General features: G+C 37.4%; 1 protein-coding gene across 4 annotated transcripts in view; it reads right to left on the minus strand.

Moving 5' to 3' along the window:
* The window catches only part of LOC124161233, a 177,174-nt gene that overhangs the window by 64,609 nt on the left and 89,534 nt on the right, over window positions 1-23,031 (minus strand). For all 4 annotated transcript variants that reach the window (XM_046537500.1, XM_046537499.1, XM_046537502.1 and 1 more), the window contains exons 7-15: window positions 20,527-20,707; window positions 16,386-16,519; window positions 10,712-10,830; window positions 10,527-10,623; window positions 9,961-10,080; window positions 9,613-9,723; window positions 7,042-7,132; window positions 3,199-6,617; window positions 1,260-1,413 (exon numbers count right to left, since the gene is read on the minus strand). In XM_046537500.1, coding sequence (XP_046393456.1) covers window positions 1,260-1,413; window positions 3,199-6,617; window positions 7,042-7,132; window positions 9,613-9,723; window positions 9,961-10,080; window positions 10,527-10,623; window positions 10,712-10,830; window positions 16,386-16,519; window positions 20,527-20,707 — 4,426 coding nt within the window. The remainder of the gene's footprint in view (window positions 1-1,259; window positions 1,414-3,198; window positions 6,618-7,041; window positions 7,133-9,612; window positions 9,724-9,960; window positions 10,081-10,526; window positions 10,624-10,711; window positions 10,831-16,385; window positions 16,520-20,526; window positions 20,708-23,031) is intronic.

Raw genomic sequence — 23,031 nt, forward strand, 5'->3', positions numbered from 1 at the left:
TTTAATATTTATTAACATACAGGAGAGATGAATAAAAGGAAATGAATGTCCACATGACTATTAAATTCCAATATTTACCACCTAAAAATAATATCGATCATATCAATGCTTTGATTTCAATAATGTTTTACTCCCAAAAACAGAATAATGAGAAATATCATGGCAGCATAGCTGAGCAATAATAATAGCTACAGAAACACATTACACTATAACTAGTTGATCAAACTCAAAATATGTTTCATCACCCGAACACACACACAATTCCTTACCTTTGCATCAAATGTTGAAAAAAAGAGAGAACACATTCTTCTATGAAGTCTTTCACTGAATACAAATCATAGCCAACAAAAAAATTCTTGAAAAACTTATTTATGAAGATTCTATATTGAAGTGGTAGCTAAAATATTGACCAGGTAAAAATATAAAAACGCACCCACCCATACAGCAAACATAGCAGAGGTTTTAAAATACATCCCCAACTATCAAAACCCACACATATACTCAAGATACATAGCAAATTTCTCATCCTTTTGTGAGTAAGAGAGAATGACTGATCTTACATGTTTTGCTGCACATATCATTCTTAGATATTCATAGGACAAAACCAAAAAGATAATGACATGAAAATCAGGTGATAATCACCATCTTGACCTATTAACAACAAATCTATTTCAAGTCATCCTGATGAGTAGGTGCATTAGTAGACCGGCTGAGATCACTACATATGACACCACCAGCAGAGAAAACTTAAGTTTAGCAATCAATTTCATCAATCAAAAAATCATTGTTAGAAAGGCATTGGAAATGTGATATTAAAAAGAATGATGAAGATTTAATGGATGATAAGAGTGAGAAATGAGTAAGTTCTAAAAAGAGTAGGAGAGAGCAGGAAGCTTATGAAACTTCTGAGAGTAGGACGGAATAACTCAATCAGCCATATCTTGAGGCATGATTGCCTGATGAAGACAATAGTAGAGGGACAAGGGCATGGCAAGAATGGAGGAGGAAGACCTTGAATGGAATATTTAGAATAGGTAAAGATGGATTTGAAAGACAAGAAATACATAGGCATGAAGATATTAGCTGATAAGACAAATGGAGTACATATATCTGCTAGTAATCATGGAATAACTTAACCATGTACATTAGGTGTACTACCAAAAATGTTGAGTGATAATGGAGTCAATTTGCAAATCTGCGGCATTCAGCATGCAAAATGTTTAACCTTTTAAAACTTTAAAAATATTAAATATACCTACCATGATTATGCTTTAACTCTGCTATTTCCTGAGCATGTTCCCATCGTAGTTTCTCCACTTCCAACCTCAGGCTCTTAATCGTCGCTTCAGTATTACCCATCTTGGTCAAGTCTCCTAAAATATCTTCAATTGCTTGACGCATGTAACAAGACAGCTGAAAAAATTGTCATATAATGATACTATCACTTCAGAATTGAAACTACACTTCAAAGGGACAAGTAATTTAAATGATAACAGTAAGTACATAAAGACCACATCCTCAATTGGAAAATCAATGCAAAGAGGGTATTTGAGGATAACGCATTGGGACAGTTCACATAGCTGCCAATATTTTCAACACATTGGAATAATGCATGGAACTTTTCGCTCTAAGGTTTTCTGCCTGGTGTCAGGTCCTTCAGTATTTCCAACGTTTCTTAAGATAACTCGTCTATCAACTTCAAGTATTCTACATTTCTTTTCATCACTTCATACACATTCAAAACCAATTACGCCCTATTGAAAAGCAGTAAGAATCCTGGTTTTTCATCAGTATGTGATGACATGAAGTAAGCTGAAAAAACGAATTTTCTTTCACCTTTATTTTCAAAAAATTACAAAGAAAAAAAAACTAAAAATAATTCACTGCGTATGCTCAACATAAGATGAAATGCAGAGAATTAATATGAAATAAATTTAACTAATGAGAATGCATTTTTAAATAAAACATATCAGTTGTGTCCCACGTACACAAAACATGGGGAACACCAAGCTTCAAAGCTTGCTTTATACTAAAGAATTTATTTCCAAAAATCAAGCCTCAAAAATTAGAGGGGGAACTTTTTTCCATAGATGTGAGGACGCTATAGTTGGAGAGATACAGTACATACATATCAATCCTATCGCCAGTATGCTGCTTTTAGTTGGCAGCCAATTTTCTTTTGCAACACCTGCTTCAAGGTTGCCTATCATTATTTTTTTGCTTCATAAAATGACCTCCATCAGCTTAACATGAAATATGATTTTTCCTTCCCAGTTTTTTGTTGACTGCCCATAAAAATTCACTTATGCAAAGAGTAAATGATGATCAATATTTATTAATAGAACATCAGTAATTTAATTAAGTTTTCCATTAAATATCCACGCTCTAACAGAAAGATATAACCACCTTTGAAATCTGATCAATAAGCAATAAAAGGACTGAGATTTTAAAGGGAGATGAACACATTCGAAAAATTTAGGTATCAATTATAATAAAAATTAATGCATCTCAGAAAAATAACCCAGAAACAACCAACCAACAAAATATCAGTACTTGTAAGAAACCCACAAACCATCCCAGCACCCCCAACGAAAATTTCTGGCCACATGCCGGAATATATGATTTGGTAGCACTGAACAATATTTTTTTTCTTTGCTTAAGGCATATTACCAGAAGTGAGAGAATGAATGCGTGAACATTTATAAATTAATATCTCTGCAATGGTTATTGACTCATAAAAAATAATTCTACTTCAATGATTCATTAAATAAAGACTGTGACTTAAAATAGCAAAATCTTTAAAATCGAGTATATGACAGTAAAAAGCCAATCACCAGTTAAACTTTCAGTGCACAAATAATTTTACATTTAAGGAAATGATGACAGAGGATTCTGTATGTTCATAATCATATACATATAATAAAAATTATCAGCATGAATACCATGACTCTGTTAAGGATTAAAAAATTCACTAGTTTTTCCCGGTTTTCCAATTTGGAATGCCACCCTGAATGTTTTTGCCTGGTAATACATTTTTTAAAGAAAAAATACATCGACAAGCTCGAATTAAATTATTGCCAAAAATCACATTAAATTTTTAATACATACGCAGGAATCAGGTTCTTTACATTTAATAACAATGTAAGCAACAAAATAAGCTCTTTGACAATAATAGAAAAGGTTTAAGATGGACTTTACCTTCTGTGCGTGCTTATTGAACTCTGCTGAAACAGGCCCAGCTTCCGATGGTGTGAAGAGTGAATGATGTCCAGAGAAGGGGAAAGTTGGCGGACGAGGGGAGAGGTTAGGTAGTCGAGGAGATATACAGTTACTTTGGGACATGAGGAGAGATGATGAGGGCATCACTGGGGAGACCACGGTACGCACCAATCCCTGGGACGTTGAAGGAGAGGTGAACGCAGGGGAGGGAAAACTGTTCATGGGCATCATAGGCACAGGAGCTTGACCACTAGCACCACGCATGGCCACTGCCGGCATGGAAGCCATGCTGTTGGCAGGAGCAGTTTTTAACAGTGATGGGCTACCACTTATGTTCACAGGGCTCGATTCCCTAGAGGAGCTGGCAGAGAGCCTCCTTACCTCCATGTTCGGAGATTGACTCGGGGTGTGGGGACTTCGGGTGAACGCTCTGGGGGATGGGCGGGGAAACGACTTTCGTGCCCTCGGCCTGAACTGAGGGGCAACTAAAGAGTTTTGGGCATTTTGACCAAGGATGTCAACATCTTGTGACTCACTACTCCTCGACATGGCACCATCTTGTACTACAGCTAAACCTTCTAGAGCTCCAGTTCCCTGAACCATGGTCAAGCTCACGTCGTTGGACAAGTTGACACTTGTACGTAGCTCTTCCACACTGGATGAGCTACTTGACTGGTCCTTATTCACTCCATTCTCCTTCTCTGACTCCTGGAGCACAGTTATGGTTACACTTGGGTCAAGAAACATAGAGGGAAATACTTCATCTTGGCCAGGGGATTCACTTCTATCCACAACAGATGACTTTTGGGCAATACCTTTCCTTGCCCGTTTGGGAGCGCTGCCTGTACCACTCGTCTCGTCATCCAACCGCCGTGTTTTCACAGTTTTTTGAACCACAACCATATTGCTTTCTTTCAGCACTTCCCTATTCAACACCTCTTCCTCTACCACTTCCTCAGACTTACCTTTCAAAGGAGAAGCCCTAGATTTCACCGAATCATTATCTTCCAAAAGCTTAGGCCTTTTGGAAGTAATGGGACTAGCCCTGTCCGGATCAGTGACTTCTGAAGCTTTACCTTTGAGAGGTTTCTTTGATTTGGCCAAATTAACCTCCTTGTTACACTCGACTGATTTAGTGGGCTTCTCTGTTTCATTATCCGACACTTTTGGAGCACTGTCTCTACTACACTCCTCATCGCTATCCAGTTCCACTGATTCTACCTTTTCATCTTTACTGCTTCCCTTTATCTTAATAGAGGTACTCTCTTCATCACCCAGAACATTACTACCACTCAACAATTCACCTTTCTCCTCGACATCATCCGAATGCTCCACTGATTTTTTCTCCTTCTCTGTCAAGGGTCTAGTGCTACTATCTCCATCACAACTATTATCTTCTTTGACTGCAACATCAACAAACGAGTTGGCATCCTGTTCTATACTTAAGGCTGCTGGATCTCCTCTCTTCTCAGCTTCCGAATTCTTATCCTTAATAGAGGCAGGTTCCTCTTCATCACTATTACTGGTCCCACTCGCATCACCTGTCACAGAATCTGCATCCTCTGCTGTGTTCTCATCTTCCTTCTCCAGAGCAGATTCCTCTGAATCGCTTGCCGTTTCCTTGATGAAGGAAAGTCTCTGTTGCAATTTTCCCAAGACCCGAAGCTGAGAGCCGACGTCTCCCTTATTGCTACCAGGAGAGGTCGGTATGACAGAGGATGCGGCAGGAGTATCATTTGTCACATCTTCACTGTCCACATCCATGCTTTCACCCATACTTTTACTTTCAACGTCATCACTACTGGATTCAGAAATTTTAAGCTTAGTACTCAATTTAGATGGTGAATTAACGTTACTCCTGGAAGCGGCGTTCTCGGAAGGATTCAAATCACTACTGATCACAGAACTTCCGGCACACTTTGTCATTAAACTCTCCCTCAGTTTATTTACATCAATCTTGCTTGTCACATCCAATTGATTCCCAACCACCCCAGATGGACTGTCTTTTTTAACCTTTTCTAACTCAACTCCACCTTTCTTTGCTAACAATTCCTTAGCATCTTGCTTATGCAGAGTTTCGATATTTACAAGCCTTAAGCTTTGAAACAATTTTGCCCTACTTTCCTCTCCTTCTCTGTCCAATGCAACATTTTCAGGCTTATCACAGCTTTTCTCAGGTGTTCCACTATCAGTTGGCTTATCTTTTTTGGCAGAATCCGTAGGTGGCGTGATCTTGACCGAATCATCCTCGGTTCCAGCAGTTTTTATAATTTTGGGTATTTCTGGCACTATTTTATGATCGATCAAAGCAGCTAATTTCTCATCCTCACTATCGTCATTAACAAACTCACCTGAATCAGTTTTGACTTTACCTGCAACTGCATCATTAGCATCCTTTTTCAACTGCGCGCAACTAGTCTTGCTCATGGTTTCAGCTACTGGAGTGTCGTTCGTGTCACTCTTTGGCTTCTCTTCCACATCAGGGGTTGATGCAGCACTTTCTTCCCTATCCTCACCACCAGGTACCTTAGTTTGAACATCTACCTTCCTCTCACCGGAAGTCTCACTTGGACCCTTTGTTACAGAGTTCTCACCAACACTGCTTTCTTCAACATCTTCCGTCCTTGCCTCCTGATCTCTGTTCACTTCATTTGGCAACTCGGATATTTCTTTATTCTTGTCGCTGGCTACTTTCAAAGAATTTTCACTGATAACATCACAGTTGGACTCATCAGCTCTTTCTTCATCATTTCTACCTTTTCCTTTTGCCTCATCACTGATCTCTGTTACTGCCACACCAGCAGCTTCCTTCCCATCTATCTCTATACGTTCAGTTTCCTTGGCATTTTCTTCTACACTTACTGGTAAACTAGGCTTTGTTTTGTTGCCATCTTGCAATTGTGTACTCTCCACCATCGATTCTCTCTCTTCCATTTTCTCTTCTTTTTCCTCATTCTTCCCTGTAGTAGTCACTACTGCCATTCCTTCACTATCTCCATCCCTACTTTTTTCCTCAGCATCCACACTTACAGACTCTTTCTTGGCTTCTTCATCATCCATTTTCTCATCTTTCACACCTTCATCTTCCAGTGCAGGTGATTCCTTGGCAATCTCCTCAGTGTCTTCTTCCCTCGCCTTGGATTTTTTCTCGGTTTCCTCCATTTGAGTATCACTAACTTCTTCTTTCTCTACCGTTTCCATTTTCTTCCCTTCTTCTTTTCCTTCAGTTATTTCCTTTTTATCCTGCGTCTCTGCATCGCTTTTACTGTCCACTGCCAAAGTCTCATCTTTGGATGCTTCACTTTCTGTTGCAGGCTCCTCTTTAGCCTTCTCACCTTTTCCTAAAGATTGAGCTGAGCGGGCAGAATTCTCCTTGGACTGACTACCAGCATCACTCCCTGTAAATAAAAAAATAATATGATAGCCATCCAGCAAATACATATTTAATAATAAGAAAATTACAAACCACAGACAGAATTTAAACACTCCTGGGGTAATCTCAATTCAGTATTGTGAAGTTATCCCCCCCACTTCAAGTAAAATTTCAGTGAATTTCACAAAACTACTTGAAAAATTAATTGACCACAGTCATACAAATAAATAGGCCACAAGAATTCTTGAGAACAACTGCACAAATGACAAAATCATGCATCCCATCACTCTTTATTTGCACCTTAAACACTACTCCAGGTTGATTGAGCTGCTAATTTTTTTTATCTCTTTAACCGAAATCACATTGAAAGACAAGTCTCAAAAATTATGTGAAAAAGATTCTTAACTCTACAGGCTACATTCATCAAACATTAGCATAAAAAATCTTACCACTTGGGATTTCCATTGAATCATCAAATGTGTTCTCAAAATCCCTCCTCTTATGACTAGTGGAATCTCCATCAACAGACTGGTCTCGGTCCTGAAAATTAGCACAGTTAAGTACAACTTCTTGGATAAGCAAAGACACTCAAAACCTGACTTGAGTTGAACCATGGTTGGACTTGATCTAAATCGAATTGTGTCCACCAACCTATAATACACTATGGCGGCGAAGTTTGGTCACTAGCAAAGTCTCACGAAAAAAGCTCATAATCTTAAAAAACAAAGTAATTAAGGAAAATATTTGGACCTATTTATGAAGCCGGAGTTTGGAGAACCAGAAGAAATAGAGAAATGAGAGAGATTTATAGCGAGCTGGATATAATTGCAACAATAAAAAGCAAACATTTAAGATAGCTGGGCCACACATTTAGAAGGACAACACCAGCACGTTAAAACAGGTTTTAAATGGTGGCCTCAACGTAAGAATACCTCTAGGACGACCAAGACTGTGTTGGAGAGAACAAGTGCCGAAGGATGTTAGAGGAATTAAAGCAGAAATAGAAATGAGAGAAGGTATATATAAATATAAAAGAGTGGAGGCCAAAAACCATTTACATGCCCACAGGAGTAAGAATGCTTGAAATCATAAATGTATCTGAACCATTTTTTCAGTTCACTACCACTCACTGAAGAACTCAACCCAAAGATTGGTACAGTAAAACCTCTTTACATTGTAATGGAGGGGACCAAAATTTGGGCAATTTGATGTATAGAGGTTCACTAGAGACAGGTTTAAGTGATAGGCACCATTTTTTCATGTCCTTCGGAAATGAAGGCACTACTGTCTTTTAAATCATAATATTTATGTGTTAAAACAAATATGCATGCATTAGTGAACATGTATTTATTATTTAAAAATTACAGAAAGCAAGTGCTATTGCGTGATTTTTACAATGGTTTGAGAGAAAACGATGTGATCTCTCTTTATTCAACAGTCACTTAAAATGATTAGGATAGTTGGATACCTATTTTCTTACTTACTGTTAGGTATGCTCTCATATGGAACAAAATGGCCACAACTTATGATTAACAAGAAAATTATAACATAATAAAGGTCTATAAGAAAAAAAAATATGGGTGAAATATTTATCGCTGAAAATATCATTCCATATACGTAATCGTGGCTGCATTAATGGTCTCTAGTTGTCTCGGTACGACTTGCGGAGGTAGTTAGGCCGTCTCGGGGGTGTCTCCTTGGCATGATAAGTGGAGGTTTTATGAGATAAAAAGGTTCACTACAAAGAGGTTTGCCTATAAATTTACATGTAAATCGGACGGGACCATAGGGGTGGTATGAAGTATGGAGGTTTATGATGTAAAGAGGTTCACTACATAGAGATTTTACTGTAATAATAGGGAACATGCACATTTTTTTTTAAAGAACTGGAATAAGAAGGCCTCTACCTCAAATGTACTCGTCGAAAATTTCGCGTATGAATAATGCTTTTTAGCTGAGTTATGAGTCTTTAAAAATTGATCTTCATCAGCTGATTGAAAACACGACGTCATTGGAGCGTGACGTCACGGAACGGCATCCACTGATGACAGACTGAGGAAGTGGATAGAAAATCAATCTACGAGGGCTCAAATGCAAATTTGGCGATAATAATTGCAATTTTTACTTTAAATATCTTGCATTCAAGCCTCTAACACTCTACTCTCTTAGCGAAGTGAATGGTGTTCCGTGCGATGACGTCAGAAGGCGTTTCAGGTCACGTGACTTCAAGCGATATTCAAGCATTTTTAATTAGCATTTATTGACGTTTGTGGAGTACCAGGAGAGTTTTGGCTTATATATTTGGACTCATGAGAAAATTTTCTATTCAATGAGACTAACTAGGATGATGAACTAATTCCATGCATGTTCCCCATTAGTGAGGGTACATCTCACCCCAGACTTAGCATGGGAAGGTGAATTTTCACACATTTAGGGTATGAGGGCCCCAGTTGGCTTCCCTGGGCCACCTTGCACTCAGTGGTTTTCGTTTGTGAATGTCCAAAGCCTTCACCCTACATTTTAATTAGGGACCCTTTGGTCATTAGTCAAGCACTTTACCCACTGGGCTACCAATTCTTCAGAAGTATTTTGGAAAGTCTGGATACATTATATTTACAGTGAACGGTCATAAAAATTAAATAGTTCCCAGATTCAAGGTTAATAATCTTACTTGGAGAGCAGTAAGACAAAACATAATAGTTAAAAACTGCTAAATAATGAAAATGCAGTTGAAACAGCTTAACTACATTTTTAATTTTTCAGAACACTGATGACATAAGTAAGGTTAACAACAAGCTTCTAGTCGTAGAATTGTTCTAGTAAAGTGAAACAAACCCATATTTAAAGATAAAGCTGGTCCAAAATAGTATAACATGAACGGAATAAATGGACAAGTTGAATTACATAAAAAGGAAAGCAAGCTAGCTGGATTCAAGCAACTACATCTCCTCATTTTCCACCAAAGTCTTTGACCAAGTTAGGAAATATGACGAAGGCAAAAAATAAGTTAATAAACATACTGATTCTTCCTCTGTTCCAGTAGACATTGATGGACTTTCTCTAGATATTTGGTCCTCTTGAAGATTTTCCCTTGAAAAACTAGTTGGACTATCAAAATTTACTGGCTGATACTGCAATAAAAAATTATATGATATCAAAATGACTTTATCAACTCATGAAAGTAATGTAAAAATGTCGTATCTGAACAATATTTCATTCACATTTGCACAATAAATATCCTGAAGAATGGATTTCTCAGCCTGAACGTGAATTATCAGTATATAGACACAATAAACATAGAATGATAATAATATATGGATGCATTACTATATGTTCAGATGCACAGGCAAAATGCAAATATCTCTTACCTTAGGTAACATTTTCATTAAAATTTCTTCATCCTGAGATGGGTCGTAAATGGTTCGCAGTGGAGCATATACAAAAACACCATATTTTTCTTTAAGTTTTTTTATGTGATCTTCCACTTCCTGAAATTGAATATGATTACTTAAGTCAAGGATCTTTTCAACATTTGCACTTTCAAAATTTGAACATTATTTCTTAGTCAATTAAGGCTTAGGCTAAAATTGGCATTGATGCTATTTTAATCCACTGAGAGGCTGTGACAATTATTCCATGATACAGTGAACTTAATGAGATCCTCATGTTTTTACTCATGCTAATAATGCCACACAAAAAAAATAACTTCATGAGCATGAATGATTGAATAAAAATTATAAATGTATACTAGCCACCATTAAACTAACAAAATTGACTTCTTAATTTACAAAAGGAGGATAATAATTGAATTGGATGCTAAATGCTTATTGTATTCCCTAAGATCTTTTTTCGCATAAATTCGCTAAGCAAAATTTCAGAAAAATAAAATACATACAATAATAGGATAGTAATCGTAGTTAGAACCCATACTTACCATTATACAGCCATCAAAGTTATTTTTCTTCCTGTTCTTAGGGGGTGCTGGCATTTCTTTGCTATATAAGTAGCAATCTCTAGCTGGTACCCAAGCCCTTAAAAACACAAAACTCATAAATATCCACAGCTTTTATCAACTATCAATTACTCTTATCAATTAACATTCCATGTACGTCAACTGACCTATCATGTTGTCCAAAAAACCTCACATCCACACAACTTTCTTTGTTGACGCGCATTGCTTTGGCAGGCCAGTGCGGGAATCCCTTCAGTTTGGCCCATACGAGGATGTGAGGCCTCCTCTGAAATAAAAAAATCAAATACATGATAGAATGAATTGCCCTCTTGACCTCATATTATATTTTTAGATTATTTTTGGAGAAGAGGTCTCCTATTTTTTTCCTGGTTGAAAAAATGTAAATTCAAAATTGTAAAATTTAGAAACCCAAATCTCCGCGAGTCACCTACTAGTGCAGTTTTATCCTCTTTATCCGTCCCTAGTCTCTCCCTTCTCCGACTTCAATCAGACATCAAATTCATTTATAAAACCCTTAACTCCCACTTCGACAGTCCTGACATTGTTTCCTTCCTCAACATTAGTGCCTTCCCGCCACACCCGATCTACCTCTTTACTCCACATTCCTACACCCAGGCTATCTGTAATAAAGCGCTCACTTTTCCATAGACTTTCCTCTTTAATAAATTCTCTCCCCGGTGATATTGATCCGTTTACTCTGACACTTAAAAATTTTACTCATCGGGCATTAACATATTTATCCCAATATGACTAGATAGCCAGATAAATGTTTGTTTTCTTTTTATTCTATTTAAATTTGAAATAAATAAATATTATTTAATTATTTCTTATATATTATATATATTATATTCAATATATTTGTTGTTATAAGTGCACTTTAAATTGGCAGTCTTTCTGTATGTGTACCTCTTTATTACAATAAATAAATACAGTAAACTCTTGATTTCACGAAGCAGGATTTTACGAAGTTTTCGATTATACGAAGTGATATTGCGGTCCCGGTGAAAAGCCTATGCTAAATACATGGCGCTATTCGATTATACGAAGTTTCGATTATACCAAATGTTTTGAATTTACGAACCTCGGCTCGGTCCCTAGGAGCAAATGGCATTCGTTTATACGAACTACGGCGAAAAATTTGTCAACAAAACTAGTTACGCCGGCGTAAGTAGCTAAAAAATCAGCGCTTCCAACTGTGGTCCATCAAAAGTGCGAAATCGTAAATGATAATGCAACTTTGGAGAGAAATGGGTCGCCAAAAATCTCACTGTGGGAATTTAGGGGGAGTAGGAGTTAAGTTAAAATATCGCGGCTGACATTATGCCCCTATTTACGTGCCTGTTCGTAAACATAGCATCGACAATAATTCATAGTTTAACATGTCAGGAAGGTCGCGCGGAGTATTTCGTACATCCCTAATTAACCCTTTGCACTGCTGTGAACGTACAACGAAGACTACTTGACTACTTTTCGCCGAAGCACTTCGAAGGGTCCCTAATCCGGGACCCTTTCCTCGACGAGCTCACCCTCGCTGGCCCCTGAAACTGGGCTATTTTTTAATGCATTACCTGACGCAACCCTGGGTTTCAAAGGGCAAAGGTGCCATGGGGGGAAAAAGAGTAAAGTGCGTGTTACTGTGGGGCTGTGCGTCAACCAAACGGGCATGGACAAAATAAGCCCGTTGTCATTGGGAAATTTGAAAGGCCACGGTGCTTAAAACGTGTAAAATTGGAAGCCCTCCCCGTTTTTTACCATGCAAATAAAAACAGCTGGATGACCCGAGAAATTTTCCAGCAAACGGTTATACGTCTACAGAGAAAAATTGCTGGAGAGAACAGCAAAATTGTTTCAATAATGGATAATGCCACCGTTCATAAATACGTGGAAGATCTAAAATTGGCTAATGTTCGAGTCCTCTTTTTACCCCCGAACTCGACTAGCAAGTCCCAGCCCTTGGACCAAGGCATTATCCAGGATTTTAAAGTCCTATACCGGAAGAAGCTTGAGCGGTATTACTTGCGATGGATCGGTATGTATACATTCATCTATTTTGCTCATGTGCGTTTGGATATCGATTTAGATATTTTTATTCATGATTATCATTCTTTCAAATCTATTTGCTACTTTTATAAATGGGAACAGAAATTAATAACATCCCGAAATGGACGTTGATACATGCAATCCGCGCCATAATATCTTTTCGTGTATATATTGGCCTTTGTGAATGAACAACTTAAATATCTTAAGTACTGGGCTCTATTTACCGCCAATTTATATTTCAGGCTTCTCATAATGAAGACGCACTTCCAAGTCTAACCATGAACTTTCTTCTCACGCGCTTCCCCGTTCTTCCATGCTGGGGTTCTGTCTTTCCAAAGCAGTCCCTTCCCTCCTGCCGCCTTTGGCAGATCTTGCTGACACATCCCAAACCCCTCCTTCCCCAGCATTTCCCATTCACTCCATCCCTAAGGAGACTGAGCTTGTGTGCGTCGCAAAAAAATACGGCCCCCAAAAGTAGACTGAGGCAGAGCTGAAGGCCATTTCCCCACCCTTCTTTGTCCTGCCCCCTTCACCAGTCCTTGTGCTGACCACACTTCTTCCCTCAGGCAATCCCCATCCCACTCTTATTCACCCCACCCACTGGCAACGTTCCCCGATTGTGGAGAAGGGCATGGTTCATCTTTACCTGCAACGGGGGAAGGTTATTAACCGGAGAGAGGCGGAAGAAGTATCTTCCACTATCGGGAAAATGGTGCCGCGCTTAAAATTGTCTCTCTTCTTCTCAGCTGACTTTTCAATTGAAATTAATTTCTTTGCTCTTTCCACACTATATTTATTTACGATTATGGCGCGACTATTTTTTAGTGCTAAAACTAAGAAAATCTTTTCTCTATGTCAATGATCCTTTGCCTAACTTTCAATACGGCGGAGAAAGGAACACGAAAACTAAATGAGGTGACGGTACAGGTTTTTGCGTGTCATTTTTTGGGAATTCACGCTAGCGAACCAATACTTAACCACGTTGAGAAATGATAAAACGTCTCTTGTAGGAAAACAATCAATGTGGATAATAACGTTTCTATCTATATTTCTCCGATACTGTAAGATGTTTCTCCTGTCGTTTTCCGGTTGGAACCTTGCTCCTGTCGGCATAAAAGGAGAGAAACATACTATATGAACAGGTCACCTCACACCCGGTATGAAGACTAAAGTCCTGATGAAGAATTAAGTCTTTTATGGCAACGTCTGCGAAGATGATGGAACACAGTAGTCGGACGGAGAACTCAAACAGAATTTACTTCAAATATTCGCCAGAAGATAATCACATCCTACGTTATTTATGATCGTAATTGAATCTCAGTGAAAATAGAGCACATTCTGCTGAAAATACGAAGTAACTCGAAATATTAACTTACGAAGGTTATTTTGGAAACGGACTAAGACCCTTGTTTTTCTTTTTTTTCTCGTCACTGAGCGATAGAGGGCGACATAAATGGCGGTTAGGCCGGCTGCCGCTAAAATTCCGTGGGTGTCAGAAACAAATATCTATCTTTTGCATACTTAATAGTAGCTATTGGCTCCTAACCACAAATTTATTACTGTTAATTCTTATAATAAACATTGCAATTCATTATTTGATTACGTTTTCTAAACTGGTCGGGAATTTCTTTAGCGATCGTTGATGTTGAAGTATGAACAAGAAATGGGAATTTTATGGTGGTATAATTATTTAACGATTTTTCACATCATAAATCGATAGCAAAAAGCCTTTTCTATGAATTATACCGAGAATAACCACCGAAAACATTTAAATAAGACCACTAAAGACAAAAAAGGGGGGAAGAAACAAAAGCGAACATTTTTTCGTGACTTATGAAAAAGGTTTGAATTTACGAAACTCGATTTTACGAAGTGACAATTTTCCGGTCCCACTGACTTCGTAAAATCAAGAGTTTACTGTAAATGTAACTTATTTTCCATTATAAAAATTTCCATTAGAAATATAAAGCTCCTAAACAGCCCTAAATTATTTTTCATGAACAAAAAAATTGACACCAATACTCCAAGAAAAAGTATACAAACACATGATATGCACTGAGGTCAGTGATGCATATGAGGCACTGAACTCAGCAGTGTGAAGCAACCAAAAACTAACCTAAAGCATTTATTGAAATTCCCTTATTGGAGCATAGGTTTCCACAAATGTTAAATGATGTTCCCAATGTGTAAGACGTAATTAAAAATTCCACAGGATTTACAGGTTTTCCACGGGAGTTGCTTGGTTTTCGAGGTTCCTACCCAGTCCTAAACTTAAGCATTTTTGGCTGCATTCTGTTTATGGGTAGTAATTACTGTCCGCAGGAATGGTTGTTAAGTCATTTCAATGCAATGTGTAAGATCATGAGATGATAGGAACGTATGTACAGATGCAAGTTACCGCAGTGTGTTAAAAACCATTTTTCCCAGGAATTTCCAAATTCCAGACCAAAATTCCACGAGTATTCAACATAAGTGGATATGATGGAATATTCACCAGTGGGGTTCTCAAGGCATTTATTGCTGGGACTGCACAGAGTATCTCCTATTCAAAGTTACAATTCTCACAGAACAGTAGGCAAAACTGTAATCATTTTGCAATAATGAACTCGGGAGTTACCTCGGCAATGAGGAAAATAATTAAATTAAAACAATGGTGGTACCAGAGAATCCTACTTTTCTAAAAAAAAAAAAAAAAAGGATAAAAATCTGTCAACCTTAGCACACACTATTTCACAAATGCAAAAATAAAACAATGCTAAGCAACTGACTAACCTTATTCAGACAAAGAATTTAAACCACGCTTCTACAAATAATTTAACAGGAGCTTCAATTTAAACAACTCAAACGGTAAACCAGTTGCGAAAGCAATCATTTTGTGAATGAACTTGCACATCAAAAATGGGTTGACTAAAATGCAAAAGATTTTTAATGTTTACAACTGGCTTCAGTTGCATCAACTGGTAGGATTTTTTTCCTTCTTTACAAGTATTTTGTTATAACACAAGTTTTTGCCAGTAATTTAAGACATTTCTGTACATTGATATTCAGCCTTCATGATCAGGAACCCTATGAATGATATGGTTGGTATTCTGTGACAAAGATGAGGCAGTTCATGTTTCTCTTCTTGTTTGAGTTTGCCAAATATTTCCATCTTGGTGCTCACTAAATTGTCAATATTGCTATTAACACATTTAATGCGGGCCCGATTTTCATAAAAGTCGTCAGAATTGGCCAATGAAGTAAGAAAGAAAAATATAGAGGTTTTCGCGCCATAACATCCGTTCAAATACTGCTATTTACAAATGGCGCACAGGGGTCAAAAGAGGGAAGCTTGCTGAAGGCCATGCACACGATTGGAAGACTCGGAAGTGGATACTAGCCAGGTACGGAGGCGGAGAAAGGGCTCCCGACCCAACCGGCAGAGCACGTCAATTGAAGTGCTCCGTGCTGAATGTGTTAAGCTGCAAAATCCTCCACACAGTTCTAAAACCTCTACCAAAAACTTCAACCCACAATGGTACCTATAACAGAGAGTCTGGGAAATACACATGTCTCCTTAATACCACCACACTATCAAATGATTGTTTAGAATCAATTGCAATAGTCTGCAGGCAGTGATTGCAAAAACCAATAGCACTATTTTCGCATGCACAACTAGTTTTCAACTCGAGTTTAAATAGAGTAGCTCCACATGAGGAAGGCCTAAAAATCATCCTTTGTATCAGGAATTTTAACCTATGAAAACGATAAATCAACGTGGACAAAAAATAACAGACTTACACAGACATCTATGAACCAATTGTCTTTTCTAGTGTGAGCATTACAGTAGCAATCTGGGCAATTCTCAATTTCCATCAACTCCTGTCGGCAAGTTTTCAACATAGATCTGGCAATTGATGTCAGCTTTGAATGCTCTGTAAAGTAAATAGGAAATGGAAATTAGTAGACATATCACAAGAGGAATTACAGTACGCTCCCGATAATCCGGGCTAATGATGGGGAGAGACGGCACAAATAATCAGAAAACACGGATGATTCAAACTTTCACTTAAATTTCTTAAATTATTTCACATGATTTATGTAAAACAAACAATATATTATTATTTATACAGTTATTTTGTTATTTTAGAGTGCTTCCTGGACTCCTAGAGAGCTTTCTTTGCCAGTTCACGATCTTTTTAGCGGCGATAACATGGTTGCAGTCATATTATAAATGCTCCATGTAAGGTCTGGTTTCGAAAACCACACATCCGTGGCTGTGTGATCACGGATACAGAAAAGCGGTTTGTACGAATGCTTCAAAACCACTGCTCGACGTCGGAAACTACACTGTCAAGCACCACGCCGTGCAGTCGCATCTCACACAAGTTGCCCGGGTTGCAACTGCTGCCGGACGTGTATCTGTGATCACGGAGCACGGTTCCGCACTGCGAGGCTTGGAAAACATGAACATGGTGCTCCCGTGAATGCAGCTAGTGTGCGATCGGTTCGATTTTACGAAGGGGATTCTAAATGAAATGATAAGTGCAGTGTATCCTAGCATTAATGCAGTAATTCTGATGATTTTGAGTGTGATTTTATTTTTTATGAAGATCGTGGAAAAAATTAAGCGAGAGTGAAAATCATGCACAGATATTCCTCAACCCGGATAAACCGCAGCCGGATAATCGGAAGTCCGCTGTACTAATAAGTGAGAAAAGTGTCATAAATGTACGCTATTGTAGTTAAACCACTCACTAATCATAAAAATTAAGTAATGAAATTATTAGTTCACAGAGCCATATCTCATTTATCATAATGAATGGATTCCAGTGAGTATTTGGATAGTGCCACATGAAACAATTTTCATGAAGGAAAGATATAGAGAAACACATAGTGCCAAGTTTTGCTGGGACGGGTAATGGTAGAGCTCAGCATGGACTAAGCTACAGCTGTTTGAATATCACACATTCAATTTGGGGCAACCAGTTGCTTTTCTTGAGCCACCCCCCTCGGGAGGATTGTGTTCCGAGTGTTTGGAAGCTTCATCTGGAAATTGAACCCAGGATCATTCTGTCAGTAGGAGAGTACTCAACCCACTATGTTTCCAGACTCCCACCAAATAATACGGAAAGTTTATAACACATCTCTGATTGGACCAAGTTGAGTGACTCTAATGACATTCACCAACAGTGGTAAAACTTGTATAAATGATGAGCACCAGCAACACAAAGGCCAGGCAATATTGGATATTTTAGCATGCAAGTCTAGCTAGCTATTTACAATGCCTCATAAACTCTCCATTATAGTAGAGATTTTACTATTAGTTGCAAAGATTCTTTGCATAAAAATTGAAATTATGCATTCCACTCCAAATCCATTACAAATGGAGTAATCTCTTTATAGCATTGAGATCTAACAGGAAATGTTTATTCGAGGTCAGCTAGAGTACTTAATTTGAATCGACTGATACATATTAATAATGGAGTAAATAAGTTTTCTCTAAAGACAACCTTCTTGGTAAAATAGTAAAAATTCAGGTGCACTGAAATCATATTTCCCAGGATTGTCACCTTAACCAACACCACAACTGGAAATGAGGGACGGTGACAACTCAGAGCAACGATTATTTACTGTTTTCATTGGAGGATTGCTTATCAAAGACAACCAGCTTTTGAGTGTAAACATCAGAAAATAAAATAAATGCTCTTGCTGACATGGTAGTCATTTTGCAGTCATTCATGGTAAATTTATTAGTATTAATAATAATTACAATAATAACTATAATTAAATTTTATGGTCAGATGTCTTTTTATAAAGCCTTAGAATAGACAGTTTCATAAGTAAATACGTAAAAATATAAAAAATCAACATTTTAATGAACAAATTAATTTTTTAAATACATTTGTGATAAATGAAATATATCTGTTGATTTTCAAAGGCTGTTATAACCTCTCAACACTCAAAAAATTGGAAGATGATACATGTATGTAATTGGTACATAATTAAGGTTTGTGAAACTGACTAAGGGATCTTAATTGAGCAGTTGTAGCCCTTAGATTAATTAAAGATAAAAGATAACAACATCAAATATGATTATTTAATGATGATTGTAAGAATATTATTGGAGTTTTTTTATGTTCCAGCAAATGTTTTTTTTTCATTTACTAATTTTTCGATTTTAAATATACTTTCTTGCCTCATCACACATCTTGTTAAACAAAGAGAGATGTTTCCTTAAAATGTAATAGATTGGTCATTTGAAATCAAGAAAATTATGTTTTTGTGCTGATTTTGTGATTCAGCAAAACTGCAGTGTGTTATGTACTTTGTGTTATGTAGAAAATATCTTAAAAGAGCGACTTTTGAAGAGTCGGTTATCCCCAAACAGGAATTATCCTAAGGGGGACCTAATGTTCCTTGTTTTATGTAAAAATTTTGTATTACTCAAGCTCTGTATATTACACAAGGAATAAATTTCAATTTGTAAGCGCTCTTTCATTAAGATTATTATAAGCTGCGAGACGACGAGGGTCTCCGACGAGGGTCGCCTTGAACGGACTTCGTTTGGGACCCAGCCATTAAGCACATTCCTGCTGTCATCGGAAGAGTCGCTTAACAAATGAGCTCTTTCAGTGACTCCAGGGTCGTGGGGCTGGTGGCGGCTAGGAGAGGCAGTTGGGGTTTGGCAGCGAAACAGTGTGTACGGCTTGGGCTGAATAAAGCAAGTTGCTATGTGTGAGAATTTGGACTTGTTCCCTGCTTTGTTTCCCCCGAACCCCTTTATCGTCGGCGAAGACGACTTACAAATTTCAATTTGTTTCATGTGTGTTGAGAAGGTGTAGATATTTTGTATGTTTTAGGGATGTGCGAGTACTCAAAAATTCAAGTCAAATCGAGTAATTAGTCCTCGACTCAAGTACTTTGAGTAGTATTACGAATGTCGAGTCGAGTAGTTTCGATTACAGGGCTGTCAAGGCCAGTAAGTTCAGAAATATGCCGACAGGAGGCGCTATCATGGAACTCATGTAATAATGCCGATTTGAAGTCGATAATTGTTCTAATGCCTTAGCCTAGGAGTTTCAGCTTTTGTATATTTAGCAGTCAACCACTATAGTAGTCGACGTGGGCGCCAAATACCTTTTCGTCAGCCGCAGCGGCCGAACGTCTTCCGGCCTGGCTGCGTGATCGGAGTGGACCACTGCATCGGGTATACTTTCTCATGTGATACTTTCATGCCCTCCCATACTTTCTTTATTAAACACAGAGAGACTACGTAAAAATTGTAAGGATTTCTAACGAAAAAATACAACTTTTAGGTTTCAGCGGACAATGCTGGTATATCCTGGTACATATTTGATGTCACAAGAGAATTTTAAAGGATCAAATATTATATGATTCATTGACCTATATAAGCTTTATTGCAATTGCACAATGTCATTACTGAGGGCTCCTCTGAGCAGTTTGGATACACACATAAATTAAATTGACGACATATTCATTTCAATTGTGATTATGGAACTGTTTAAGACACATTAATTTTCATTCATCTCCTAATTGTGACATCATTACTGTCCACGTTCCTCATTATCTTTTCCTTTTCAGATCTAGCTTAGACCAAAATAGAAAATTCACAAGGGGATTGGAAAAATGAGAATTATTGGAGTATGCATTGCTGTATTCCCCAGTTGAGGTATTGCCGAACTCAACTTAACTAGACTCGATACCCACGAGCAGTTTTCAAATTTTTTCGAGATCAAAAAGTACTACTCGCACAACCCTAGTAGTTTCATAATATTTTTATATTCTCCACTTTCCCTTACAATTCCAGCCTTCAAGGCCGCAATTCTAAGAACGTCATTTTGAACCCTCTCCAGTCTATTATACAAATTACATGATTTCAGCATGATCGCTTAATATGTAGGAAATATGAAAAACTTACGTGTATTAAATATGATACTGTTGTGGACGAGCCATTTCATGTCAGCAAAAAATGCTTCAGTGCTCCCATATGTTCTCCTACGGATATTTCTGTCCATCAGTCCTAAATCCATTGGGTTTGCCACAAATTCCCTGTACCTTGGGAATTGAATAAGATCAACAGCACCATAAAATGGCTCAGCCTGGAAGAATAAAATATTTCAAATTCATTAAACAACAATAAAAAGATTTTCCGAAATAGTTTGAATAACTTCTGTGTTCAACCTTTGAGATAACAAGGATATACATATATGTATGTATCTACTTTTGTCATAATTTGATTATACCACAATTCTAGTAACATCAAGCACAAATCAATTCATCTTAATCAATCTTATTTCAATGGCTTCTCCATCATCATGGCATGACATCAATAAATTTCAAAAGAAGAAAAGAACAATTTCAGCAGGGACACCGGCATTAAAATTAGCCGTACTTGGTAACCCCTAGTGAGAAAAAACAATCAACAACCCACTCCTCCAACCTACCGCTCCCCTCCCCCACCACCTGACACAGGTACCTATATAAAAGATATTTAATTCCCAACTCTTCATAACCCCTAGAAAAAGCGACCAGCTTCGATCGGGAAACGTTGGGGCAATCCAAGAATTGACGCGGCGACATAGCCCACAAGTTTTTATACATAATGACGAGCACCCGCGAAAGTTTTAATGAAGAATTGCTTTTTCTCGTTTAATTATTTCTTACTTTTTGAGTAAGTTAATGAAACACGGAGGGGTTCTCAAACCTTTAACAGGAATTGCTGCGGAAATTTGTTAATGTCACATATTGCTCCCATCTATAACCATTGGGCCTAATCCAATATTCCCCCTCTACCCAGTGAGAGATTCAGGATTCAGCTCAACATCTGGTTACATTGCCAACTTCCAAAAGGCCAGCTACTTTCTCAGTTTTTTGCCATAATTGCATAAGAGCATTATTGTTATGATAGGGTCACAATCAATCCTCTTGTGCTTGTCTCATTAACGTTACTTTTTCGCAACAATTGGAATCATTAATTATTCATTCTCCATCTCTGAGCAGAATATTTCTGTACGGATGAATTGCTCAGATATGCTTTTCATACATACTCAAATCCATATCAGTAGAACTCAAGGTGCTCTATCCTAACACTTGATCTGATACTAAAATCTTTACGCAAAGATTGAGTCTTTGGTATACTTTATTATTATTACATAACATATCTGTAAGGTAACACACTTAGCACATGTGACATGGTAGCTAATACTTGAAAACACAATGGTGTTGTATGGTTTGTTGGACTGAAAGGAACTCCATGAAGAAATATGCTAAAAAGATGACAGAAGAAAAACTTTTAATTTTCCACATAATTTATGTAGACTGCCAAGTTTGTTCCACCATATGCAGCAATCGTGATTATTCAGCAGAGTAGTAAAATGAGATGCGTGACTTAAATATATTCCTGAGGAAAATACAATTTTATGCCCTCATCGTCAGCGGAAATGAAAGAATAAACTTAGTTAGGTCCACTTATTATTTTTCAAAAGCACGACTTCGGTTTCATTGCATTATAACACATTTATAACACATAACGGGAAAGGCATCTTCAAGCTACTTTCTCAGATTCGTAACATGGTCACATCTTCACATGAATGCTTTTTAAATATATAAAGTGAACATTGCGGATGAAAAAAATTAATATTTGTTTTTCCACAGTTTTTATTAAAACACTACCATTTTTTTCATCCAAAATGTTCAGCAAATTCCACAAAGTATCGCCAGAAACCACAAACTAAAATAAGTGAACATTACAAAGTTAATTCTTTCACTTCCATAATGGAAAGGTTTCACAAAATTAAGCCTGAAATCATCAGTTATATTTATCATGAGTGTTCAAACTTTTCACCACGACAAGCTCGAAGGGATAAATTTTATGCTTACAAGAAGTGATACATTGGTTTCTAAATAGAGGAATGACATAAAAAAGGAGCCTCTCAATAGCATGTACTGCATCATTTTATTCTCAGTATTCTTATCAGAAAGATAAAATCACTAGCCTGTAGGACCCCACCACTGAGGTTAATACAGTTTTACATTGAAGTAGGAGTACCTAAGCTGGGTTCTATACAATGCTACGCATAGGACTACTAACATTGAGGGTTATAACCTTCAAAAATTTTAAATGCCCATTTCTATCACTATTAATCCAAGCTTCAAATGTGTTATTAAAGACTGGTTAACTTTTCTTGGCTTCAATCAATACTAATAACCAGAAGATTATAAGACAAAAAATGATTGAAATGAACGGGACAGACTTATAATACGGTATGGTATTGTTACCATCCCAACAAAAATTAATCAAAGGCATTGAAAGTGATATTTCAGGTAAGCCAGTGATGAAATAAAAGCTAGATATAATTTGGATATATTCTTTCTGAGAGTTGGAAGGAATGATGAAGAGTGTGCAAGGGAAAATTATCTTTAC

This window comes from Ischnura elegans, chromosome 6, assembly GCF_921293095.1.
Source record: "Ischnura elegans chromosome 6, ioIscEleg1.1, whole genome shotgun sequence".
NCBI lineage: Eukaryota > Metazoa > Arthropoda > Insecta > Odonata > Coenagrionidae > Ischnura > Ischnura elegans.